This window comes from Bos indicus, chromosome 21, assembly GCF_029378745.1.
Source record: "Bos indicus isolate NIAB-ARS_2022 breed Sahiwal x Tharparkar chromosome 21, NIAB-ARS_B.indTharparkar_mat_pri_1.0, whole genome shotgun sequence".
NCBI classification, from domain to species: Eukaryota; Metazoa; Chordata; class Mammalia; order Artiodactyla; family Bovidae; genus Bos; species Bos indicus.
The window spans coordinates 56,805,295-56,826,645 of NC_091780.1; the positions used below are offsets into that span (position 1 = coordinate 56,805,295).

Sequence of the window (21,351 nt, forward strand, 5' to 3'; positions counted from 1 at the left end):
TGTTAATGCAGGAGATGCAGAAGATGTGGGTGCAATCCCTGGGTCGTAAGGATCCCCTGGAGGAGGAAATGGCAATCTATTCCAGTATTCTTGCCTGGAAAATTCCATGGATAGAGGAACCTGGAGGGCTACAGTCCACAGAGCTGCAATTCCAAGGAGTCAGACACAACTGAGTGACTGAGCATGCATGCACTCACAGAATGGATTTAAAGCTAATCAGAAGACCTTGAGATGAGAGGATTATCTGAGATTATCTGGGTGGGCCCAGGGAAATCATACAAATCCTTAAAAGTGGAAGAAGAGGCGGAAGGATTGGTCAGCGAGATGAGGCAACAGAAAAAGATGTGATTAGAAACATGTGAGGGACTTAACTTGTTGGCTCTGCAGGCGGAAGACCAAGGAAGAGGCCAAGGAAGAAGGTGGCCTCTAGAAACTGAGAAAGGCCTTCAGCTGACAGCCAGCAAGGAAACAGGGCCATCAGTGCTACAACCGCGAGAAACTGAATTCTGTGGAATGTTAATCAGTGTAGCCACTACGGAATACAGTGTGGAGGTCCCTCCAAAAGTTAGAACTAGAAATACCATACAATCCAGCAATTCCAATTTGGGGTATATATCCAAAGGAAATGAAAATAGAATCTTAAAGAGGTATCTATACTGCTATGTTGATTGAAGCATTTATTCAGGCTAGCCAAATTATGGAAATACCCAAAATGCACATCAATGGATAAAGTTCGTAACGATAGATGTGATATTATTATCAATTAATATCATCATCGTATGAATAATATAATATTAATAATAATCATATGACTATTATTCAGTCATGAGGAAGAAGGAAAAGCTGCCATTTGCAACAACATGGATGGACCTTGAGGGCATTATGCAAACAGAATTTATGAGTTTAGGCAAACAGAGAAAGACAAATGCTACAAGATATCACATATGTAGAATCCAGAAAAGCCAAACTTAAAGAAACAGAGAGTAGAATGGTTGTCATCAGGGGCTTGGGGGTGGGAGAGATGAGGAGATGTAAAATGGTACAAACTTCCAGCTAGAAGATAAGTTCTAAGGAACTAATGCACAGTATTGTGAGTATTATGAACAATACCTATTGTATACTTGAAAAATGCTGAAAATAAATCCTGAATGTTCTCACCACAAAAAAAAAAAAAAAAGGTAATTATGTGACAGGAGGGAGGTGTGAGCTCTAAGCTATGATGGTCGTCACACTGGAATACATAAGTGGATCGAGTCAACACACTGTACACCTTAAACTTGGACACCATCGTATGTCAATTATATCGCAATCAAAATAAAAGAAAAAAGAAACTGAATTCTGCCAGCACCATCATGAGCAAGAAAATGGATTCTTCCCTCCAGTCTCCAGAAAGGAACAAGGCCCTGCCAACACTTCAGTGTTAGCCTGGTAGAACCCCCATCAGGCTTCTGACCTGTACATCTATAAGATCATATAGTTGTACTGTGTAAGCCCCTAAGTTTGTGGCAATTTGTGAAGGCAGTCCTAGGAAACTGACGCAGATGGGGAGCTCCTTGATGGCGGCGATCAAGCCTTCCTCATCTTCGCCCTGTCGCACAGGGCTTACCAGTGCTGGGCACAAAGAAGGTGACCAGCGGAAGAGTTCATTGATTTCAACCATCCCGTGGCACTGTTTCTGCCCATTTCTGTGGGCAAGGCTGGTACAGACTTGACAATACTGAACACCAGCTGAGAGAGAAACGGCCCTGCGATGGCGCTGTGGCTGCACCCCCGCCCTGCGAAGGACCTTCAGGGCCTCATACCTAAACACTGTCCTGACGAGCGGTCCAGGTCAAAGCCGTTAGTACACTGTTGCTGCAGGAAGGAAGAGAAAAAGGAGAGGTCATTTTACTTACTTTTTTTTTTTTTTTTTACTACAGAAGCATTCTAACTGCATCACAGAAAGTACAGGAAATGGGTAAAGAAACAAGGCATTTGTAACACCAACATCTGTGTTATAACTTAGGTATTTTTTTTACAATCATTTTACACCTAGCATCACTTTTTAAACTCCCGCATCATTGTATCAAAATGCCCAGTTTTAGCAAATGGTTACTGGGGCCTTTTCCTGCTCTAGTTCTGAAGAGCAATACTAATCACATCTGATGTGCCCAGCGAGGCTTGCCCTGTACTCACCCCTTCCTGGGAGAGAATATTATTGCTTTAAGGTCAACTACTCTCTTTCTTTGGGGGCTATTTAACTCCTTTCCAGTGCCCAGCATGAGTTCTTTGGCCCCTCTGAAATCTTGTACCTGATTACAGCGTCTGTGTATAAAATAAATCTACACAGTGATGTAGTCAGTTTTCTAAGAGAAACAGAATTGGGGAAATTCTTCCGTTTTAACCTCAGGAAGACAATTACACAAAGATGCTTCCAGAGATAGCCAGGTCTCAACAGCCCCCGAGGGTTGCAGGCTTCCCATACAACTTGAGTTACAACTTCATGCATTTAGAAAAATCTCATGGGCTCAACAATCAACCTCTAGAGCTGACATGTTACAGGAATAAGTCAAGGAGGTGTGGTTTTGCCTGGCTTTCCCTATGGTTTGGGGGGAGTTAAACTTCCCTGAGCTATGGGTTGATATGTGGAGATGGTAGATTCAGCTGCATTCCTGGGAGTGGATTCAGGTATCTTAGGGCCTTGGGGCAAAAGAAATGGAATGAATGAGCCAGGAGGCTGTGCCATAAAGTTCAGAAAACCAGGAGATGTGGTAAGTCTCAACCTTCGTTTGCTAAGTGCAGGTGTGGGTTCAAGTCTACTGACTGGCTTCCAACTCTCACTCCAGCCCCCACTCACTGCATAACTTTTCTATGCCTCGGTTTTCTCATCTGTAAAATGGGGATGATAGTACTTACATCTGAGTGGTTGTAAGGACTAAATTGTTAATGTGCCTAACATGCCTATAATGCAATAAACACTATATTATAAACACGGCCCTCTCTGGATCTAGATGCCAACTGTCACCACAGAGCTATAATGGAGAATGCCAAGACCTTTCCAAGGCCTAAAAGTCTTTGGTGGGACTTCCCTGGTGGTCCAGTGGTTGGGGCTTTGCCTTCCAAGGCAGGCGGTGTGGGTTTATTTCCTGGTCAGGGAGCCAAGTTCCCATATGCCTTGTGGCCGAAAAAAATGAAACGTAAAACAGAAACAATACTATAACAAATCCAATAAAGACTAAAAAAATGGCCCACATCAAAACATTAAATCTTTGCTACTTTTCTCAAGATTCTTTCCACCACCAATGAAATCTATTTCAAAATTCTTAATTTTGAAAAAACATTTAAAAGATGTGATCAAAACAAATGTGAATTAAAATTCTAAGATCTCCTTCCTAGACCCTGAAAGTTTGGGAGAGCATTGAGTGTTTGGTTGGTCCTGTTTCAGGGCTCTGGTGTACACAGCTGAAACCAACAGTTGGAGGGGCTGTGTTGGTGATTTTGTCCTGACTTCTATATGTTCATGTACATGCATGTGCATTTCCATTTGACTACATGGCCCCTCAGCCCTGCTCAGAGGTGGGGCTTCTCTCATTTCTGAGCTGGAGATGCAGAAAGGCTGCCCTGAGCTCCTTAGGAGGGATCTGCCACATTTCTCAAGAGCTGACACAAACATCACTTTTGTAAAGTCAGGGATACTGCAGGCTTCTCCACATAGCCCCGCAGGAGCTTAAGATCCCCCTTCACACTCTTCCCAGGGGTCTGGGCCAGAGCCGGGTCTTCACTGGTTGGGAGCTGAGTCACCCTTCCTCTGCCCACCTCCTCCAGTTAGGACACATACACACACACGGGCAACACGGGGAGAATAGAGAGGCACCACTGCCCAGAAACACTAGAACATGCTTGAGTTTTTAGCACTTACCCAATGAACACAAATGAGGCAGCATGATCTGATTATAAGAGCCTTGGATGGCAAATCAGGACACCAAGGTCCCAGCCCTGCCACTTATAAACTGCACCAGCTGGGGCAAGTCTCAGCTTCCCTGAGCCCCAGCCTTAACCTCTGTACAATGAAGAGCTAGGCTCAGGTAAACGACACGATCCTAGGATTCTAAAATGCATGGCTGGACACCCTCAGCCTGTTTTTTAACATACTTCACGACAAGTAACAAAATAAAAATCTTACCTGTGCATTCCCAGGAGTTGGAAGACAGAGAGCCAGAACGGTCACGGTGAGTATCCTGTGGGAAGTAAGAAGTTGACGTAAACGCCCAAGACACTTCCAGCGCCCGGGTCTGGGGTTATATCTGCATCTTGTGCTGCCCGTGTGTTTACAATGGTGACCCCACCTTGTGCTTGTATTTGGAGGGTGAGGGGCGTGCTCGAGTAGCCGGGGACATGCCAGATGTCCCAACCATCCGGAAGAGAACTACGCCCCTTCCACTGGTTTCATATCAACATATCAACACAACATAATGTGTTAGATGGCATTTTTTAAATAATTGAAAAAAATTTTAATGACATGATTGATTTACAACATTGTGTTAATTTCTGCTGTATAGCAAAGTGATTCAATTATATACATATGTTCTTTTTCATATTCTTTTCTATTATAGTTTATCACCAGATATTGAATATAGCTCCCTGTGCTATACACTAGGACCTTGGGTTTTTTTGTTTGTTTGCCACAGTGTATGACTTCAGGTGGCATTAAAAACAAACAAACAAAAAAATCAGGGCTTCCCTGATAGCTCAGTTGGTAAAGAATTTTCCTGCAATGCAGGAGACCCCAGTTTGATACCTGGGTCAGGAAGATCTGCTAGAGAAGGAATAGGCTACCCACTCCAGTATTCTTGGGCTTCCCTTGTGGCTCAGCTGGTAAAGAATCCACCTGCGATGCAGGAGACTTGGGTTCAGTCCTGGGTTGGGAAGATCCCCTGGAGAAGGGAAAGGCTACCCACTCCAGTATTCTGGCCTGGAGAATTCCATGGACTATATAGTCCATGGGGTCGCAAAGAGTCGGATACAACTGAGCAACTCTCACTTCACTTTAAAAATAAACAGTTTGACTGCTTCAAAGAACAAACCTAACACCCACCACTGTGGTATTAATAATGTATTCACCACTGCTTGACCTTCACTCCTGACCCAAGGGGACTTGCCTGCGTTTTGAACATCTTCACTCTGAAATGACTACAGCGTGAAGGAGCCGATGTGCCCCCGGATGATGAAAGTACAAATGTGAAGCATGTGAGTTCCCCGGAATGGAGGTGTCACAGGGAACACACATGCTCCAGAGTGCACCTCACACAGACCCAGATGGAGGACAGGACATGGGGACCCAGGCAGCCCCAAGAAAAAGGAACACAGTGGACACTTAGAAGGAGGTGCCAAGAAACTGTGCATCCACTTTATATCCATCAGGTGGCTATAGCCAAAAAAGCTCAAAGCTAGTAAGGCTGTGGAGAAACTAGAGCACTTGTGCACTGTTGCTGAGAAGGTATGCTGATACAACCACTATGGAAAGCAGTCTAGAGGTTCCTCAAAAAATTAAAAATGGAACACTATATGATCCAGCAATCCCACGTCTGGGTATACACACAAAAGAACTGAAAACACAAGCTCAAAGAGACTTTTGTACACCCCTGTTCACAGCAGCATTATTCACAACAGCCAAAAGGTGGAAGCAACCCAAGTGTCCATCACCAGATGAATAAACAGTGTGTTACACACATAAATGGAATACTATCAGCCTTAAAAAGGAATTCTGACAAGTGCTACAATACGGATGAATCTCAAGGATCTTATGCTAGGTGAAACAAGCCAGTCACAGACAGACAAATACTGTTTGATTCCATTTATATGAGGGACCGAGAGCAATCAAAATCATGGACAGAAAGCAGAATGGTGGGCGTCAGGGGCTGGAGGGAGGAGGGATTAGGGAGTTGTTGTTTGTGGGTATAGAATTTCAGTTTTGCAAGATGGAAAGAGTTCTGGAGATTGATTGCACAACAGTGTGAATGTACTTAACACTATTGAACTGGACACTTAAAAATCGTGAAAATGGTTTTTAAAATAATCTATGCAAATACAGAGCTTTATTTGGTGCTATTATTACTGAGTTCAATAGAGGGTTTATCTGAGCAACTACTCCTTGCAGGCAGAAAAACTACAAAACTGACACAGACGCTGCTCTGGAGAGCGGGTTGAGGGGCCGTCTGAAACAGTAACGTCTAGACACTTTGGTTAGGGCATGGACAGAAACACCCAATGAGCACCAGGAGAGCCAGGCTGGGGCTAGAGAAGGTCAGGGAAGACTTCCTGGAGGAGGTGACCTCAAAGGCTTCTTCAGTAAAGCAGTGGACCTGGGACCTGCTTGAATTTAGTGACCTGTTACGATCAATATACACCTTCACTTTACAATCCCTCCCTTTAGAAAAAGAGTTCAAAAGACTACAAAGCTCACTCAATCCATGACACAAGGTTCATAGGAACGAGCAACGCTGGGCTACTTGGAGAGCCCCAGAATTAAGGTGAGGTTCAGAGGAAACAGGACCCTGATGTGGTGCTAGGAGAGGCAAGCCCACTCCCTTCATCTAATCCTCGATCTGAAGAATAATGACCCTAAGAGTCCACAAGCTTTCGTTTCATCTCAGCGCCTGCACGAGACAGGTTCTAGAACGCCGGAGACAGCTCTGACCTTATAAAGTGCAGAGCCAAATCCCAGGGCTTTTTGATATTTGCAAAGGCCAGATTTATATCTGGAAGGAATGAAAGAACAATAACAAATTTATTTTCCAGGCTGTATATTATGAATTTCAATGTTTTCCTGTTTCTTCACATGAAGTTTCCTTTCGGTTGGTTATAAAACCCTGTCTCATTTTTGTTGGAGACAGAACAGGCTGACTGCACATAGTGGACTTCAAGACCTAGTAGAAAAGGCATGCTAACCCCGCGTCTCCCCTACCCCTGACTCCCCCGCTCCCTTTGGCCAGAGGGCAGTCCCAGGACAGGTCTCCCCTGAGAGATCCCGCCCCAAGCCCAGCCTCCTGGAAGAGCCCCAGCTGGGGCCTGGGGGCCAAGTAAGCTCCAGGCTAATTGAGACAGTTTTCCAAAAATGAAATAACATCCAAGCATCCCTGCTCTGACAGTGTCACAAACAGTTACGTTTGTCATGAAAAACTCCAGAAAACTCCAAGATAAATTAACTACAGGAACCCTGGGGATCCTCTGATGTTCCTAACTGGTCCCCGGGACTTTCAAAAACAGGTGGGTCCACCTATTTTGTGTTCCATCCTCAACTGGGAGGAAAGCCAAGAGGGACCAACTGGATCTCAAATCTCAGGACTGTCTGTCAGAGAAATTCTGGTCCCCGATCCAGGATGACAGGATTACAGCTCCATTTTCAGCACACACACACGCACACACGCACACACACACACACACACACACACACAAAATCTGTCTAAAGCAGTTACGTTCTCAAGAGTTCCCTGGATAAAAACTGCAGACGTAATCCAGATAAAGTTCTTCAAGTTTGAAGGATCACTTGACTGGAACTGCAATTTCCTTAAAGAATATCAAAATGTTTGCTTACATGCGTTTCTGTCTGCAGTCCCCACTTTTCATTGGCTCGAGACTTCTGGGTCGCATGCCCTTTGTGAATCCCACACAGACATAGAGCAAATCCAGCCCTGGGAGGTGCAGCTAGCTTGTTCGCTGGTCCAACAGCCGATGCAGCAAAATAACTGCTAGTGAACTAGTAACTCATCTCTCAAATTAAGAAAAAAAATTTTTTTCTTTTTTTAAATTAAAAAAAGAATTAAAAAAACGGCACACAAATCTGCGGCCCTTTCGGAAAAGAAAGAAGAAAACCAAGCTCTGAGATTTTTGCTGTGCTCTGTCGGATGCCGGCTTCTGAAACTGTCTTATAAAATACCCACTCCCAAAAGAAGACTTCAAGATGGAAATTACAGAGGCGCAGCTTTTTATAATTAACAATATCATTGCATCACTAGCTAATGCCTTTTCCAATATCCTGACACAGCCTGAATCACGGCCATAGCCATTTTCCACCCATCGGGTTTTGAGTAAGGTTTCCAGACCCTGGAGGGAAAAAAAAAGTCCGGAGCAGAGAACGTACCTTTTGAATCCTGGCATGTCCAAGATGCGTGGGCAGGAGAAGCAGCTGGTGGGGAAAAAGAGGAAGAGCTCTCAGCGCCCGCGGGACCCCGGAGGAGCAGTTCCTGAACTTCGGCCTCCTCTGGGCCTGTGGGGCTCGCCGAGACTTTTATTCCAGGGGGGCCGAGCCGAGGCGTGGAGAGGAACAAGGGGAGAGCCTGGGTCCTCCGAGCCACTGGAGAGCCTACAGAGAAAGCACCTGGTTTTGCTTAGCCCTCTTCAGTAATTCAGCATTAAACCAATTGGAGGAGGAATGTTAAAAATGAACACTTCATTTTCTAAGTATGTTAAACAATGCAAATGGGGCCTCAGTCTGGACACAGCTGGTTCAGATTACAGCGCTCACCAACTGGCTAGACTCCTCACAACAATCTTGGGGCGTCTGCCAGGACCAAGTGCTCAGCGCTGGGAGGAGAGCCCTTTCCCGGCGGAGCAGTCGCCCTCGCTTGGGCTCCCAGCATCTCTATGGAGGCGATTGGCGGGCAAGTGCAGGAGGGTGGGGTGCGGGGCGGTGGGTGGGCGGGTGGCTGGGAGGGCCCGTTGACCCTTTACTTCCCACTCGGGGAGGAGGTCCCCGTGGCTGGGCAGTCGTGGGCCGAGGCGGGGGCGACGATCTAGAGCATCAGCACTTCGCCGAGCCGTCGGGAAACCCGGGAAAGTAACTCCCACCCTGGGAAAAGACTGACTCGAACTCGTGACAAACAGCGACAGGGACTAGAGTCTTTTGATTTATTGGGAAACCAGACCCATCGAAGCAGAGGCTTGGGGTAAGCCGCGGGAGACTCAACGATTTTCCAGAAGGGGTGGGGAGCTTGAGGGAGTGGGAGAGAGGAGGAGGATGGAAACTGGCTGACACGAACTCCAGACGTCAGCTTGTGCAATGCAGACCTCGGAGAGGACACGCTCAGGCCCGGCCTCATCCTGGGATTCTCAGGGCCATGTTTTGCTTGAATCAAAATTTGTCCCTGTACCAAATCAATGATTTGTACACCTTAAAGGTACACAGCGTTGTATGTCAAGTACATCTCAATAAATCTGGGAAAACATTTTTAATTGAAAAAAGGTGTCCCTTGGCTTGAACGTGATTTTAACAAGTAACCAGGTGATTTGAAGAGAAAGTCAGGGTAAAGCAGAATGACGGCCAATAATAATAATAAAAGCACTACTCTGAGTCCTTTACATTGGTTACATTGGTGGTTTCATACTATTTCTTTTTCTTTCTTTTCCTTTGTTTTTTTAAGCATTGTCTGTGGATCTGTGCCCTCAGTTGTGTCCGACTCTCTTTCAACCCCATTCCTCTGTCCATGAGATTCCCCAGACAAGAATACTGGAGTAGGTTGCCATTTCTTCCTCCAGGGGATCTTCATGACCCAGGAATCGAACTGCATGTCTTATGTCTCCTGCATTGGCAGGCGGGTTCTTTACCAACTATGCCACCTGGGAATTCCTTTTTAAGCACTGGATCCTTTTTTATCAAATGAAATTTTACTAAAGACCCTATTCTTTTCTTTTCTTTCTTTTGCCGTACCATATGGCATGTGGGATCTTAGTTCCCCAATCAGGGATAGAATTTGAATCCCCTGCATTGGTAGCGTGGAGTCTCAACCACTGGACCACCAGGAAGTCTCAGTCTCTATACTTTAAAAGATGAAAATGGATTGGTAGTAGTCCAAGCCCCTCCTTCCCCACCTGCATCTTCCCTTGGGCCCCTCAACACAGCCCTACCTCCAGCTGAGAAAGCACTGATGAGATTCTTTTTTCTCTTTATAAGTCTGTGCATAGGAACTATTATCTCCACTGTGTTGGAGGCGGTTAAGAGAGGTTAGTTTACTCCCCATGATAACACAGCTATTGATACCACTGAGACTCCAAAGACTGCATACTTAGCCTTTTTAAAGGGCTTTTTTTTGGTTAGTAAATGGAGTCCTCCTCATGAAAATACATTTGACAAGAAAGGCAAAATGTTGATGGTTGTTGAAGCTGAGTGTCCATTATACTATTCTATTTACTTTATATGTGTTGGACATTTCCCATAGTAAAGTATTTTTAAAATATATTTACAAGATTGTTCATTGCTTGGAATAGCAAAAAGTATAAAGAGACATATCATCAATCAATTAGGTATCAATAGGGTTAAATAATGTGCAACCGATAGAAAAAATAGAAACCAATAGAAAAAAGTGGACATATAAGAGTACATACTGGATGACAACTTTAACATGGAATTCAAAATAAGGTAGTAACTGGGAGTGGGCACAAGGGAACTATTCCACGCTGGTAATATTTTAATTAGTCGTCTAGATGCTGGCTCCACAGGAGTGGGTACACTTAAGATTTGTGAAATCTTTGATTTGTAAAGTTCATTAATATTAAAAAAGAAAAGAAAAAAAGATCTGTGAAGTCTTATGTATGTTGCACTTTATTTTAAAAAAGACTGAAACAATTCCTTATGGAACTGTGAGTCATTATGGACTAATAATGAAAGGTTTCTAATAAATTTTGTAGATCAAAATGGAAGAATATCAGTAATTTCACATAGATCAAACTAATATATTAATAAGTATATCAATACATTGTAGAACTGTGTGTAAAGCATGTCACCATTTGAGAAAAATGTATAGGCACAAGTTCTAGCTTGCATATGTATAGAAAAGACTACTCTAGAAGGATATGGGAAGAACTGTTAGCGTTTTTTGTCTCCTAGGAAGGAAATTGTGTAGGCAGATGGGAAGGAGATATAAGAGAAGAATTAGCCCCTTCCTGCTTACCTTTTGCTATAATTTGAATTGTGTACCATGTACCATATTGTACCTATTTAAAATATGAGGCTAATTTAATAGTATACGGTATTTGTGTAGAGCTTTTGGTGGGGTAGAAAGAGGTTTAAATGACTTAGTCCGTTACCTCAGTTCTATTGTCAGCCCTTCTGAAGGATAAGGAGAGAGAGGAAATAAATATGACTGCTTTCTGCATGAGCAAAAGGAGTCTTGAAGGCAAAACCGCCCAGAGATCCATCTTGGACCAGAGATCGTTCCCGCCTTAAAACTGTGGGATTGGAATAGAGGAGAGAATAAGCATTCCAATGAAAGTCTGAGTCTTGATTTTTGTCGATTATCTGATGGGTGACCTTGGACAAGTCACTTAGCATCTCAGTTTCCTCATCTGTAAAATGGAGATACTATTTATGTCTCGGTGGCTGTGGGAATGAAAGAAAGAGTTAGTCACTCAATTGTGCCCTACTCTTTGTGACCCCATGGACGGCAGCCCACCAGGCTCCTCTGTTCATGGGATTCTCCAGGCAAGAGTACTGGAGTGGGTTGCCATTTCCTTCTCCAGGGGATCTTCCCAACCCAGGGATTGAACCTGGGTCTCCTTCACTGCAGGCAGATTCTTTATGGACTAAGTGACAACAGAAGCCCTTTACCCTCATGATGTCACTGTATCTAAATTCCCACCCATACACACTGCTCTCCAAAATACCTTTAATAACTAGTAAATTATCCACTTCCATGGGTGAAACAGCCCCTCTCACTGTTGAACAGAGGCAAGCTCTGCACACATCTCTATTAAGTTTTCATCCATTGTTCAGGATCTTTTTTCAAGATGACTTCTCTTGTCTAAAGTATTAAGTATCACTCTCAGCTTTAACAACTACAGATATGTTGATCTTGACTGTCGTGACTTTATCAGAATTATCAGTGAAAAATTTACTGGGACAGGTGCTGGAGTGAAGCCCTCAGTCCAGGTTGGCACAGATCCACTTATTTTGTCAACATTTTGGGGCCACTGCTGATTGTCTACTTTGGGGTGCCACCAACTCCTTTCACTCAGCTTACATTTCTGCAACCTGTCCACAGAGACTGGGTGAGAGACTTTGTCAGATGTCTTGCTAACATCAAAATTCACTTTTTTTAATCACATTTCCTGATTTAGCAATTCTATTTTAAAAAAGAAAATGAGATTTGTTGAGCATGAACTGCCAAGTGATTGTGGTCGGTTTCTCAGAACTTCTTTTCCTAAGAGTTCTTTGTTTTTGGTTTTTCATTACAAAATAAGGATCCGAACCTCTGCCCCACCTCCCATCATCAGAATCAAATACATCATAACTACAGAACAGCATACAACATGTAAACTGTAGTATAAATGTAAATGGTTATCACCTGCTGAATGGAACTTTCCTGGCTCCAGTGGAGCTCAATTTGTTCACAAGGCCATGGGTTGGAAGACAGATGGACTTTTTTTTTTTTTTTTTTTAAGATAATACTTTAGGATTTTCCTGGCAGTCCAGTGGTTAAGACTTCACCTTCCAATGCAGGGGGTGCAAGTTCGATCCCTGGTCAGGGAGATAAGATCCCACATGCTTCATGACCACAAAAAGTAAAACAGAAACAATATATTGTAACAAATTCAATATAGACTTTAAAAACAGTCCACATCAAAAAAAGGTTTTTGTTTTTGTTTTTTTTGAAAAAAGATAATGCTTCAAATTGGTGGCTGGGGTTCACAAAATTAGACAATGATAGATTTTGATGATTAATACTAAATTGTTTATTTTTTCACTGTCAAAAAATAACTACATTGCAATGTCTTTATAGAAACAAATTCAAAGTGGAGAAGGGGGTAATATTAAATGTCCACGGTTGTGCTAGGCTCTCCACACACCCTCTCCTTTGACTCCCGCAATAACTCTGTCAAATAGGAAAACTCTTCTTTTTGCAGAAGGAAAAACAAACCCAGAGAGATCAGAGCCACACAGACACTAAAGAGTCCAGATTCAAGCCAAAATCAAGCCAGATGGTTCTAGAACCAACATTGGCTCCGGCTGACCAAGCCTTGCTTCCCCGACTTTGCTCTTATACAGCTGGTTCCTACCCTTCACCCTAGCTCCTCAGGAACACCCCGGAACTCCCGGGGCTCTTCTATCATTACCATCTGTTTCTATTTTCTTAGCACCAATATAGTCTTTTCTTCTCATATTGTCCAAACTTGGCCCCAAACAGCACAAAAACTAAAATGACAGCCAGTGTTGAAGAATAGCATCGGGCAGCAGCTCCACTCCACAGGTCCTCCTACCCTGGGAGGCGGGAAGTTGTTGTCCTGATGCCCCAGTGGCTTCCGCTCTCCTCCTCCCTCCAGCAGACTTCTCAGTCAGTCACCTCCTCACCAGCTAGGCCCGACTTAACCCTCTGAAATCTCACCACGTCCCACCAATTCTCCCAAATGGTGCTCCCTAAGTCTCCTAGTGATCTCACGGCCGAAACAATGACCTTTACTCCGTTCTAATATTCCTTTGTCTCTTTTGTTGCAGGAAAGAGAGTGGGGCATGAGAGAATGGTCCTTTCCCAGGTGACGTCTGAGTCCCTGGGACTGCCACCGAGTGTAGGTTCTTGGCTTCTGGAAGGAAAGAGTTCAAGAAAGAGCCACAGTAAAGCCAAAGAAGGTCTACTCGGAGGAAACACACTCCATAAACAGTGTGGGGCATCTCGGAGGGTAAAGGAAGCACCAGGGTATGGGGTTGTCAAGTTTTATAGGGATGGGTAATTACATAGGCTAATGAGTGGGATGAGTATTCCAGCTGTTTTGAGGGATGGGGTGGGGATTTCCAGGAATTTTATTAGTTCACGGGAGTGAACTTTTTGACCTCTACAGTCCGAGTGCCTGTGGGTGTGTCATTGAGCACGCTGATGTGTTACAGTGAGCTTATAATGAGGCTCAAAGTCTAGTGAAAGACAACTCACCCGCCATCTTGGACCTAGTTGGCTTTAATCAGTTTATGTCATGTCCTTGGGCTATGTCATTCTTTTAAAGGATGTGCCCCTTTCCTGTCTCACTTTGAAGTGTTTGACCGTTGATGACCCATCTTCTCTCTTGTGTCCACGACTCTAAGTTACCCTGGTTTTCCTCATGTGACCCTGACTACACTTTCTCCAGACACAGCCCCTTTTATCTCCTCCTCCCTAATAAGCAAAGAGTTCCACAAAGTTAGATCCAGCCTCTCTACTCTTTCGTACTACCCTCTTGTCCTGGGATCACTGGTCCCATAGCTACTATAGGACCTAGGTCTCATAAACTGTCAGCATTTTACACACAACTCTAAATAAATTCCTCTCACATCCCTGACTTGTCTCTTGCTCTGCAGACCCAAATGTTCAACTACTTGTGGAGTATTTCCCCCAATCCATTTCTACTCCTGACTTAGTGGACACATCTCCTGTCTTATCAGACACGTATTAGTTTACTCCCATGAACTAATAAAAAAATCAAAATGATTCCATCCTAGTGGTGGTTTTTGGTTTGGGGGGAATGGCTACCCACTCCAGCATTCTGGCCTGGAAAATTCCATGGGGTCGCAAAGAGTCGGACATGACTGAACAACTTTCACTTCACTTCACTTTGAAGAGTGGTGGTTTATGGTTTCTTTTTCTTCTTAATAGAAATAGCTCAATATTATGTTTGCTAGTAAAATGACACATGTTCTCATATTATGCTGTATAGGTTGTAGTGCAAATATTTTCCTCAGTTTGTCTTTTGCCTTTTAATCTTCTTTATGATATTTTTGCAAAACTTTTTGCATTTTTAAGAATTTAGATGACTTCATCCCATCCTTCATGGTTTCTGCCCTCCTTGACATGCTTATGTTAAACACACAATGACCTTTAAAAGTATTGGTTCTGTTTCTCTGGAGAGGCTGGACAAATACAGGACTCTAAGCTAAAGCTTTTAACCTTGCTGAGCTTCAAGTTGTCAGCTGTAAAATGGGCCCGGTGGTGAAGATCTAACACTTCCAAAGCAGGGGGCACGGGCGATTCCCTGGTCGTGAACTCAGATCCCACAGGCCTCACAGGGCAATGAAAAAAAAGGGCAGGGAGCAAAAATATATCACGGTACTGTAAAGGAGATAGTGTTCATAAAGCACCTAGCAGATGCCGAGGCACAGTAGGCCCTCAGAAAAGGTTAGTTCTTTCTCTCTCTCCTCCTCTCTCCCTCTTTCTCTTTCCCATGAGGCACTGATTGGTCAGCAGTGCAAGTACAAACCCCTACCAGTCTTGAGAATGTTAAAAAAGAACATTGTCTCAAGGAGGGAACCAAGTCCTGAACCTTATAACTCGTTGACTGTAACCCCCTAATTTTAAAAACGTGAAAACTAAGGCCCAGAGAGATGAATTGATCCAATTTTACCCAAGTTCATATCATTAGAAGCAGAATAGGGACTGGAACACAGGGTTCTGAACTTTTGCTCCCAGATTTCTTCTCCTGATACGTGTGGTCTCGTGTACTTTAATGTAACCAACTTTTTGAGGATGTCAGGATTTTTTGCACATACTTGAAATTCTCAGGAAATTCAGCAAATCGTGAAAATACTTGGACTTTTCTCATGGATTGTTTTAACTGATTGTGGTTTTAACATATAACCAAGTATAAAATATGAGATCTTTACAAAAAGATTTTAGGTAAGCACACTCTTTGCCATGGAGCCCCACCAGAGCAACACACAAAAAATATAGCTAAGAGCATTCTGCTAATTTGTCATCTCTGTTTCCTTGGGGCCTGTTTGCTTCCCGACACATAATGGATTGAGGTTTGGGGCAAACTTAATATTTTAAATATAACTTTATAATAGAATGATGTCCAAATTATCTCATTTCCTATTTATGGTCTACACAAAACAAGTGACTCTTAGATTCTTGAGTTTACCAGACCAGTAAAATCAACCCCCTTCCCAAATTAGAGAGAATATTATTATGCTGTCAGCTTTTAATTGCCAAATAAAATAAAAAATGTATACAACCATATCATGTCCCCATGTTACACAAAAGAATGGACTTTTAACACCAAAAGTAGGAGAGACTGGAAACTTCTCTATGGATGCAGATGGAATGTCAAATTTTAACAACACTCCCAGAGAATTCTTGAACAGGAGAGGCATACATTATTTGACCATCTATTGTTCTACTAAAAGGAGCAAGACTGGCTCTTTCGTTATTACAGTTTTAAGACATGGTATGTGAAAATGCTTTCAAACTGAAAAAGGGAAGTAAGTGAAATGAGAGTTGAAAGTCAATCTTGAATTGATAATCATTGAAGCTGGTGATGGATATACAGGTTCATTATGCTTCTCTCTCTACTTTTGTGTCTACATCCAGAATGTTAATAAAAAGTTTTTAAAATTCTTTAGAAAATATGGCATAATGTTAAGATTTGATAAAGCTGGGTAATGAGTATGGAAGTATTTATTCTGTATCCTTTAAACACACTTTCCTTTAATTTTTGCATTTACAATCACTGCTTTCAAGTTTTTGTGGGCTAAATTCAAAACTTAGACCCACACAGTTTCTCCTAACTGCTTTTTTCCTATGTATGGGTCACACTTTCTTCTTTGCTTCACTCCTAATTTTTGGCTGAAATCTGGACAATTTAGATTATACTTGTAGTGCTAATGATTCTGATATTTTTCTGATTTTTAAAAACTTGATTGGATTTAAGCTGAGAAATCCGTGTCCCTCAGGAGAGATTGCAACTGCTGATGGCTCTGCTGTTTTTATATTATTTTTATCTTTTAGGGGAGCTTCCCTGGTGATCCAGTGGTTAAGACTCTGTGCTTCCAATGTAGGGGGCAAGGGTTCAATCCCTGATTGGGGAACTAAGATCCCACATGCAACAGAGCACGGAGCCCAAAAAAGCACTGCTGTTTTCCTCTTTTTACTCTGGCTTCCCAGAGGGTGCTCCCGCATGGCTCAGTGGTCAGTAGAGGCTGTGCTTGTTAAATTCCTCGAGCCCGAATTGTTTCCGTCCATGGCAGTGGATCTGCGTGTGGACTGAGAAACTCTCAAAGGCCAGTCTCACGATGGCTTAAGGCTTTTCTTCCCACCAGGCTCTCCTGGTTCCCATCAGCCAGGGCCCTTCCATGGCTTCCTCAGTTCCTGGGACTCCCCATTAAATTCCTACTGATGGGCCACTTTGCCCTGTGTAAAGGGAAACCTCAGGCTAGCAACACTGGGTCTTCGCCACGTTTCCTTCCCCATTCACCACCCGTGAGTGACAAAGTCATATGTTTTTGTAGCCTCCACCCCCACCCCCGGCCCCCGTCATTGAGTTCACCTCCTTGGGCCACTGGTTTCCATAGCTCATTGGTACTAGAGACACTGGGAGGTCTGGTGAGTGGGGAAGCTGCAGGCAGGAAAGCTACAGATGTCAGTGTTCTTAACCTGTAGCTCTAGAGGTTTTTCAAATATCAATATTTTTCAATTTCTTGTCTGCCGTTGGTCGATTACCAGAGCCCCTAGATGGTTGTTTTCGACCATTTTAGTTTTATATTTGTTTTTTGTAGGGAGGATTGGCTGACATCTTCACACTGCCCTGCCCAGACATCCCTCCTAATATCCTTGTTGTCTCTTCTTAAATGTTTAGAATATTTCACACATACAGAGATATAAATTAAAGGATGACAGCAGGGGTAAAATTACTTTTCACCATGTAGAACTAATGTCTGAAGGGAAAAAAACAAAAGTAAAAAGAGTTCTAAAAATGGAAGTATTAATTTCTTAAAGTAGCAATTCTGTGGAGAATTGATGTTTACCATCATCAATATTTTTCAACACAGGAGCTACAGTTGGCAAGTGCGGTCCTAAAGGGAACTACACAGTTTGAACGCCTGTATCCAGACTATCCTAGTAGTAAATTTGCATGAGGCCCTGCAAATGCCTTAGAGAAATGACTTTGAAATGCTTCCAACATTTTTCAAAGACTATACATTCCATATGAGTTTTCAAAAATAAAAAATTACCTCATTAGTCTGCAACTTGTAACTTTATCACCACTATCCCCTTTTTATTCACAGAGAGTGCCTGAAAATCCTTTTATAAAGGGATTAATGTGTTAACTCGAGATGACATGGTGATTCTTTAAATACAGCTAAACGGAAGGAGCTGCATAGGAAACCTGAGCAAATTTGTTACTGTCTTTCCAACTTTCTTCTTTCTTTTTTAACATTTACTTTATGTATTCGGTTGCACCAGTGAGATCCTTTAGTTTGGCATTTGGGATCTTTTTTAGTTGGAGCATACAAACTCCTGGTTGTGGCATGTGGGATCTAGTTCCCTGACCAGGGATCAAACCCAGGCCCCCTGCATTGGGAGTGTGGAGTCTTAGCCAGTGGACCACCTAGGAAGTCCCCCAACTCTTCCTTAAATGAAATCATATTTCCCTGCAACACCTGGGATGCTCCTTGCTCTGGCATATGAATGCCCTTCAAATACATATCCATTTACCCGTGGGTCCAGAGGGCTTGAGACTGATTCACCATTGTTGGAGGGAAGCTTCTCACAATATAATGTCCTTCAACATCTAAAATGCCTCATGGTTTACAAAATAAAATCATGTGTCTTACATTTTTAACAGTCCAAGTATATCTAGAAAACAACTTTACCAAACTCTTAAGTTACATTATGTTCACAAGTATTTTCAATCACTGAGATTTAATTCTTGAGCGTCAAAAACAGTTCACTCAAGTCTAAGAATATCAGAGGTGAAAAGGAGAGTATGTTTGTAAAAAAAAAAAAGTCACAGCTGAAAATGATCACAGTCAAAATATCTTTATAGTGCAAAGTATTAATTTCTCAACCCAAGAAGGGCTAAAAGGCAGATACACAGCAATAGCCAAGGCAGAAAACCAACTAAGGGTTCAAATATTTGCCTTAAGGGGGGATGCATTTATGAGCATTCTTGAATTTTTCTCTATCTCCAAAACAAATATTGTTGTAATTATAATGGACTAATAATTTACTGGATGTATTAAATTATAATAATAACATGCCATAAAACTCTCAGATATATGATATATATTCCCGTGACCTAAATCCCAAGGATAGGAAAACAAGGTTCAAGTTAGTAATAATTGGTATTCCAGTAGAATGGGTTTGGGCAAGAACTGTTTTTTATCTATGTGTCCTTCCCAAAAGCACTGACAGATGTTCAAATCTCCCAGCTAACAACTCCCTCCACCCTACTTTCCTCTCCCATTATCCCCTTTCCTAACCTGATTTCTCAGAAGAGTTGCCTATAAACACCATTATCACTTGCTCAGCACGTACTCAACCTACTTAACATGGCTTTTGTTCCCACCATTCCACCATCACGTCTCTAAGTCAAAACCAACAACTTCCTGAGCCAGTTCCTAAATCTGATTCTTCTTACAACGTATCCCATCAGAGCAACAAGCACTTCACGCTTTTCACCTCTCCTTACCTTCTAGAAACAACACTTGGATTTAGTAACACCCCCATCCCTGACATTCTTACCCACTTTTTGGCAGTGATTATCACAACTTCTAACATCTGTGTAGAACTACAGACTTTAGTAGGCATTTCCACTAGTGATACATTTATTCATTTAATAGATATTATGAATGAACATGCTGGATTGTGAAGTCAAGTGGGCCTTAGAGAAGCATTACTATGAAGAAAGCTAGTGGAGGTCACGGAATTCCTGTTGAGCTATTTAAAATCTTAAAAGATGAAGCTGTTCAAGTACTGTAATTTTGTGAAATATAGCATCTCAGTTTGTTTCTAAGGCAAACCACTCAACATCACAGTAATCCAAGTCTATGCCCCAACCACTGATGCTGAAGAAGCTTAAGTTGACCAGTTCTATGAAGACCTATAAGACCTTCCAGAACTAACACCAAAAAAAGATGTCCTTTTCATCACAGGGGATTGGAATACAAAAGTAAGAAGTCAAGATACCTGAAGTAACAGGCAAGATTGGCCTTGGGAGTATAAAATGAACCAGGGCAAAGGCTAACAGAGTTTTGTTAAGAGAACCCACTGGTCATAGCACACACCCTCTTCCAACAACACAACAACTCCATACATACACATCACCAGATGGTCAATACCGAAATTAGACTGATTATATTCTTTGTAGCCAAAGGTGAAGAAGTTCTAGAGAGTCAGCAAAAACAAGACCTGGAGTTGATTGTGGCTCAGATCATGAGCTCCTTATTGCAAAATTCAGACTTAAATTGAAGAAAGTAGTGAAAACCACTAGGCCATTCAGGTATGACCTAAATCAAATCCCTTATGATTATACGGTAGAGGTGATGAATAGATTCAAGGGATTAGATCTGGTAGACAGTGCCTGAAGAACTACAGACAGAGATTCGTAGCACTTTACAGGAGGCAGTGACCTCATCATCCCAAAGAAAAAGAAATGCAAGAAGGCAAAGTGGTTGTCTAAAGAGGCCTTACAAATAGCTGAGAAAAGAAGAGAGGTGAAAGGCAAGGAAGAAAGGGAAAGATACCAAACTGAATGCCAACTTCCAAAGAATAGCGAGGGGAAATAAGAAACCTTCTTAAATGAACAATGCAAAGAAATAGAGGAAAACAATAGAACGGGAAAGACTAGAGATCGCTTCAATGGGAGATATCAAGGGAACATTTCATGCAAGGATGGGCAGGATAAAAGACAGAAATGGTAAGGAGGTAACAGAAGCAGAAGAGATTAAAAAGAGGTGGCAGGAATACATAGCAGAACTACACAAAAAAAGTCTTAATGACCCAAGCAACCATGATGGTGCGGTCACTCACCTAGAGCCAGACATCCTAGAGTGTGAAGTCAAGTGGGCCTTAGGAAGCATCACTACGAAAACTAGTGGAGGTGATGGAATTCCAGCTGAGCTATTTCACATCCTAAAAAGATGATGCTGTGAAAGTGCTGCACTCAATATGCCAGCAAATTTGGAAAACTCAGCAGTGGCCATAGGATTAGAAAAGGTCAGTTTTCATTCCAATCCCAGAGAAGGGCAATACCAAAGAATATTCAAACTACCATACAATTGGGCTCATTTCACATGCTAGCAAGGTTATGCTCAAAATCCTTCAAACTAGGCTTCAGCAGTAAATGAAAGGAGAACTTTCAGATGTACAAGCTGGCTTTCGAAGAGGCCGAGGAACCAGAAATCAAATTGTGAACATCTGTTGGATCAGAGAAAAAGCAAGGGAATTCCAGAAAAACATCTGTGTCTGCTTCATTGACTACACTAAAGCCTTTGACTTTAGTGTACGGGTCACAATAAACTGGAAAATTTTTAAAGAGATGGGAGTACCAAGACCACCTTACCTGTCTCCTGAGAAATTTGTACCCAGGTCAAGAAGCAACAGATAGAACAAGGCATAGAATGGCTCGTTCCCAACTGGG

At 42.6% G+C, this 21,351-nt stretch overlaps 1 protein-coding gene across 3 annotated transcripts in view; it reads right to left on the reverse strand.

The window, feature by feature from the left end:
* Window positions 1–8,618, reverse strand: part of FBLN5 (fibulin 5) — a 92,759-nt gene extending 84,141 nt beyond the window's left edge. Inside the window, exons 1-4 of one of the 3 annotated variants that reach the window (XM_019983699.2) lie at window positions 8,504–8,618; window positions 8,120–8,341; window positions 4,163–4,217; window positions 1,803–1,854 (exon numbers count right to left, since the gene is read on the reverse strand). In XM_019983699.2, the coding sequence (XP_019839258.2) occupies window positions 1,803–1,854; window positions 4,163–4,217; window positions 8,120–8,136 (124 nt within the window). In that variant the 5' untranslated portion in view covers window positions 8,137–8,341; window positions 8,504–8,618. Of the gene's footprint in view, window positions 1–1,802; window positions 1,855–4,162; window positions 4,218–7,573; window positions 7,882–8,119 lie in introns of those variants that run through there. The other 2 variants (XM_019983698.2, XM_019983697.2) reach the window with 2 other exon arrangements.
* Window positions 8,619–21,351: the final 12,733 nt, after the last annotated feature.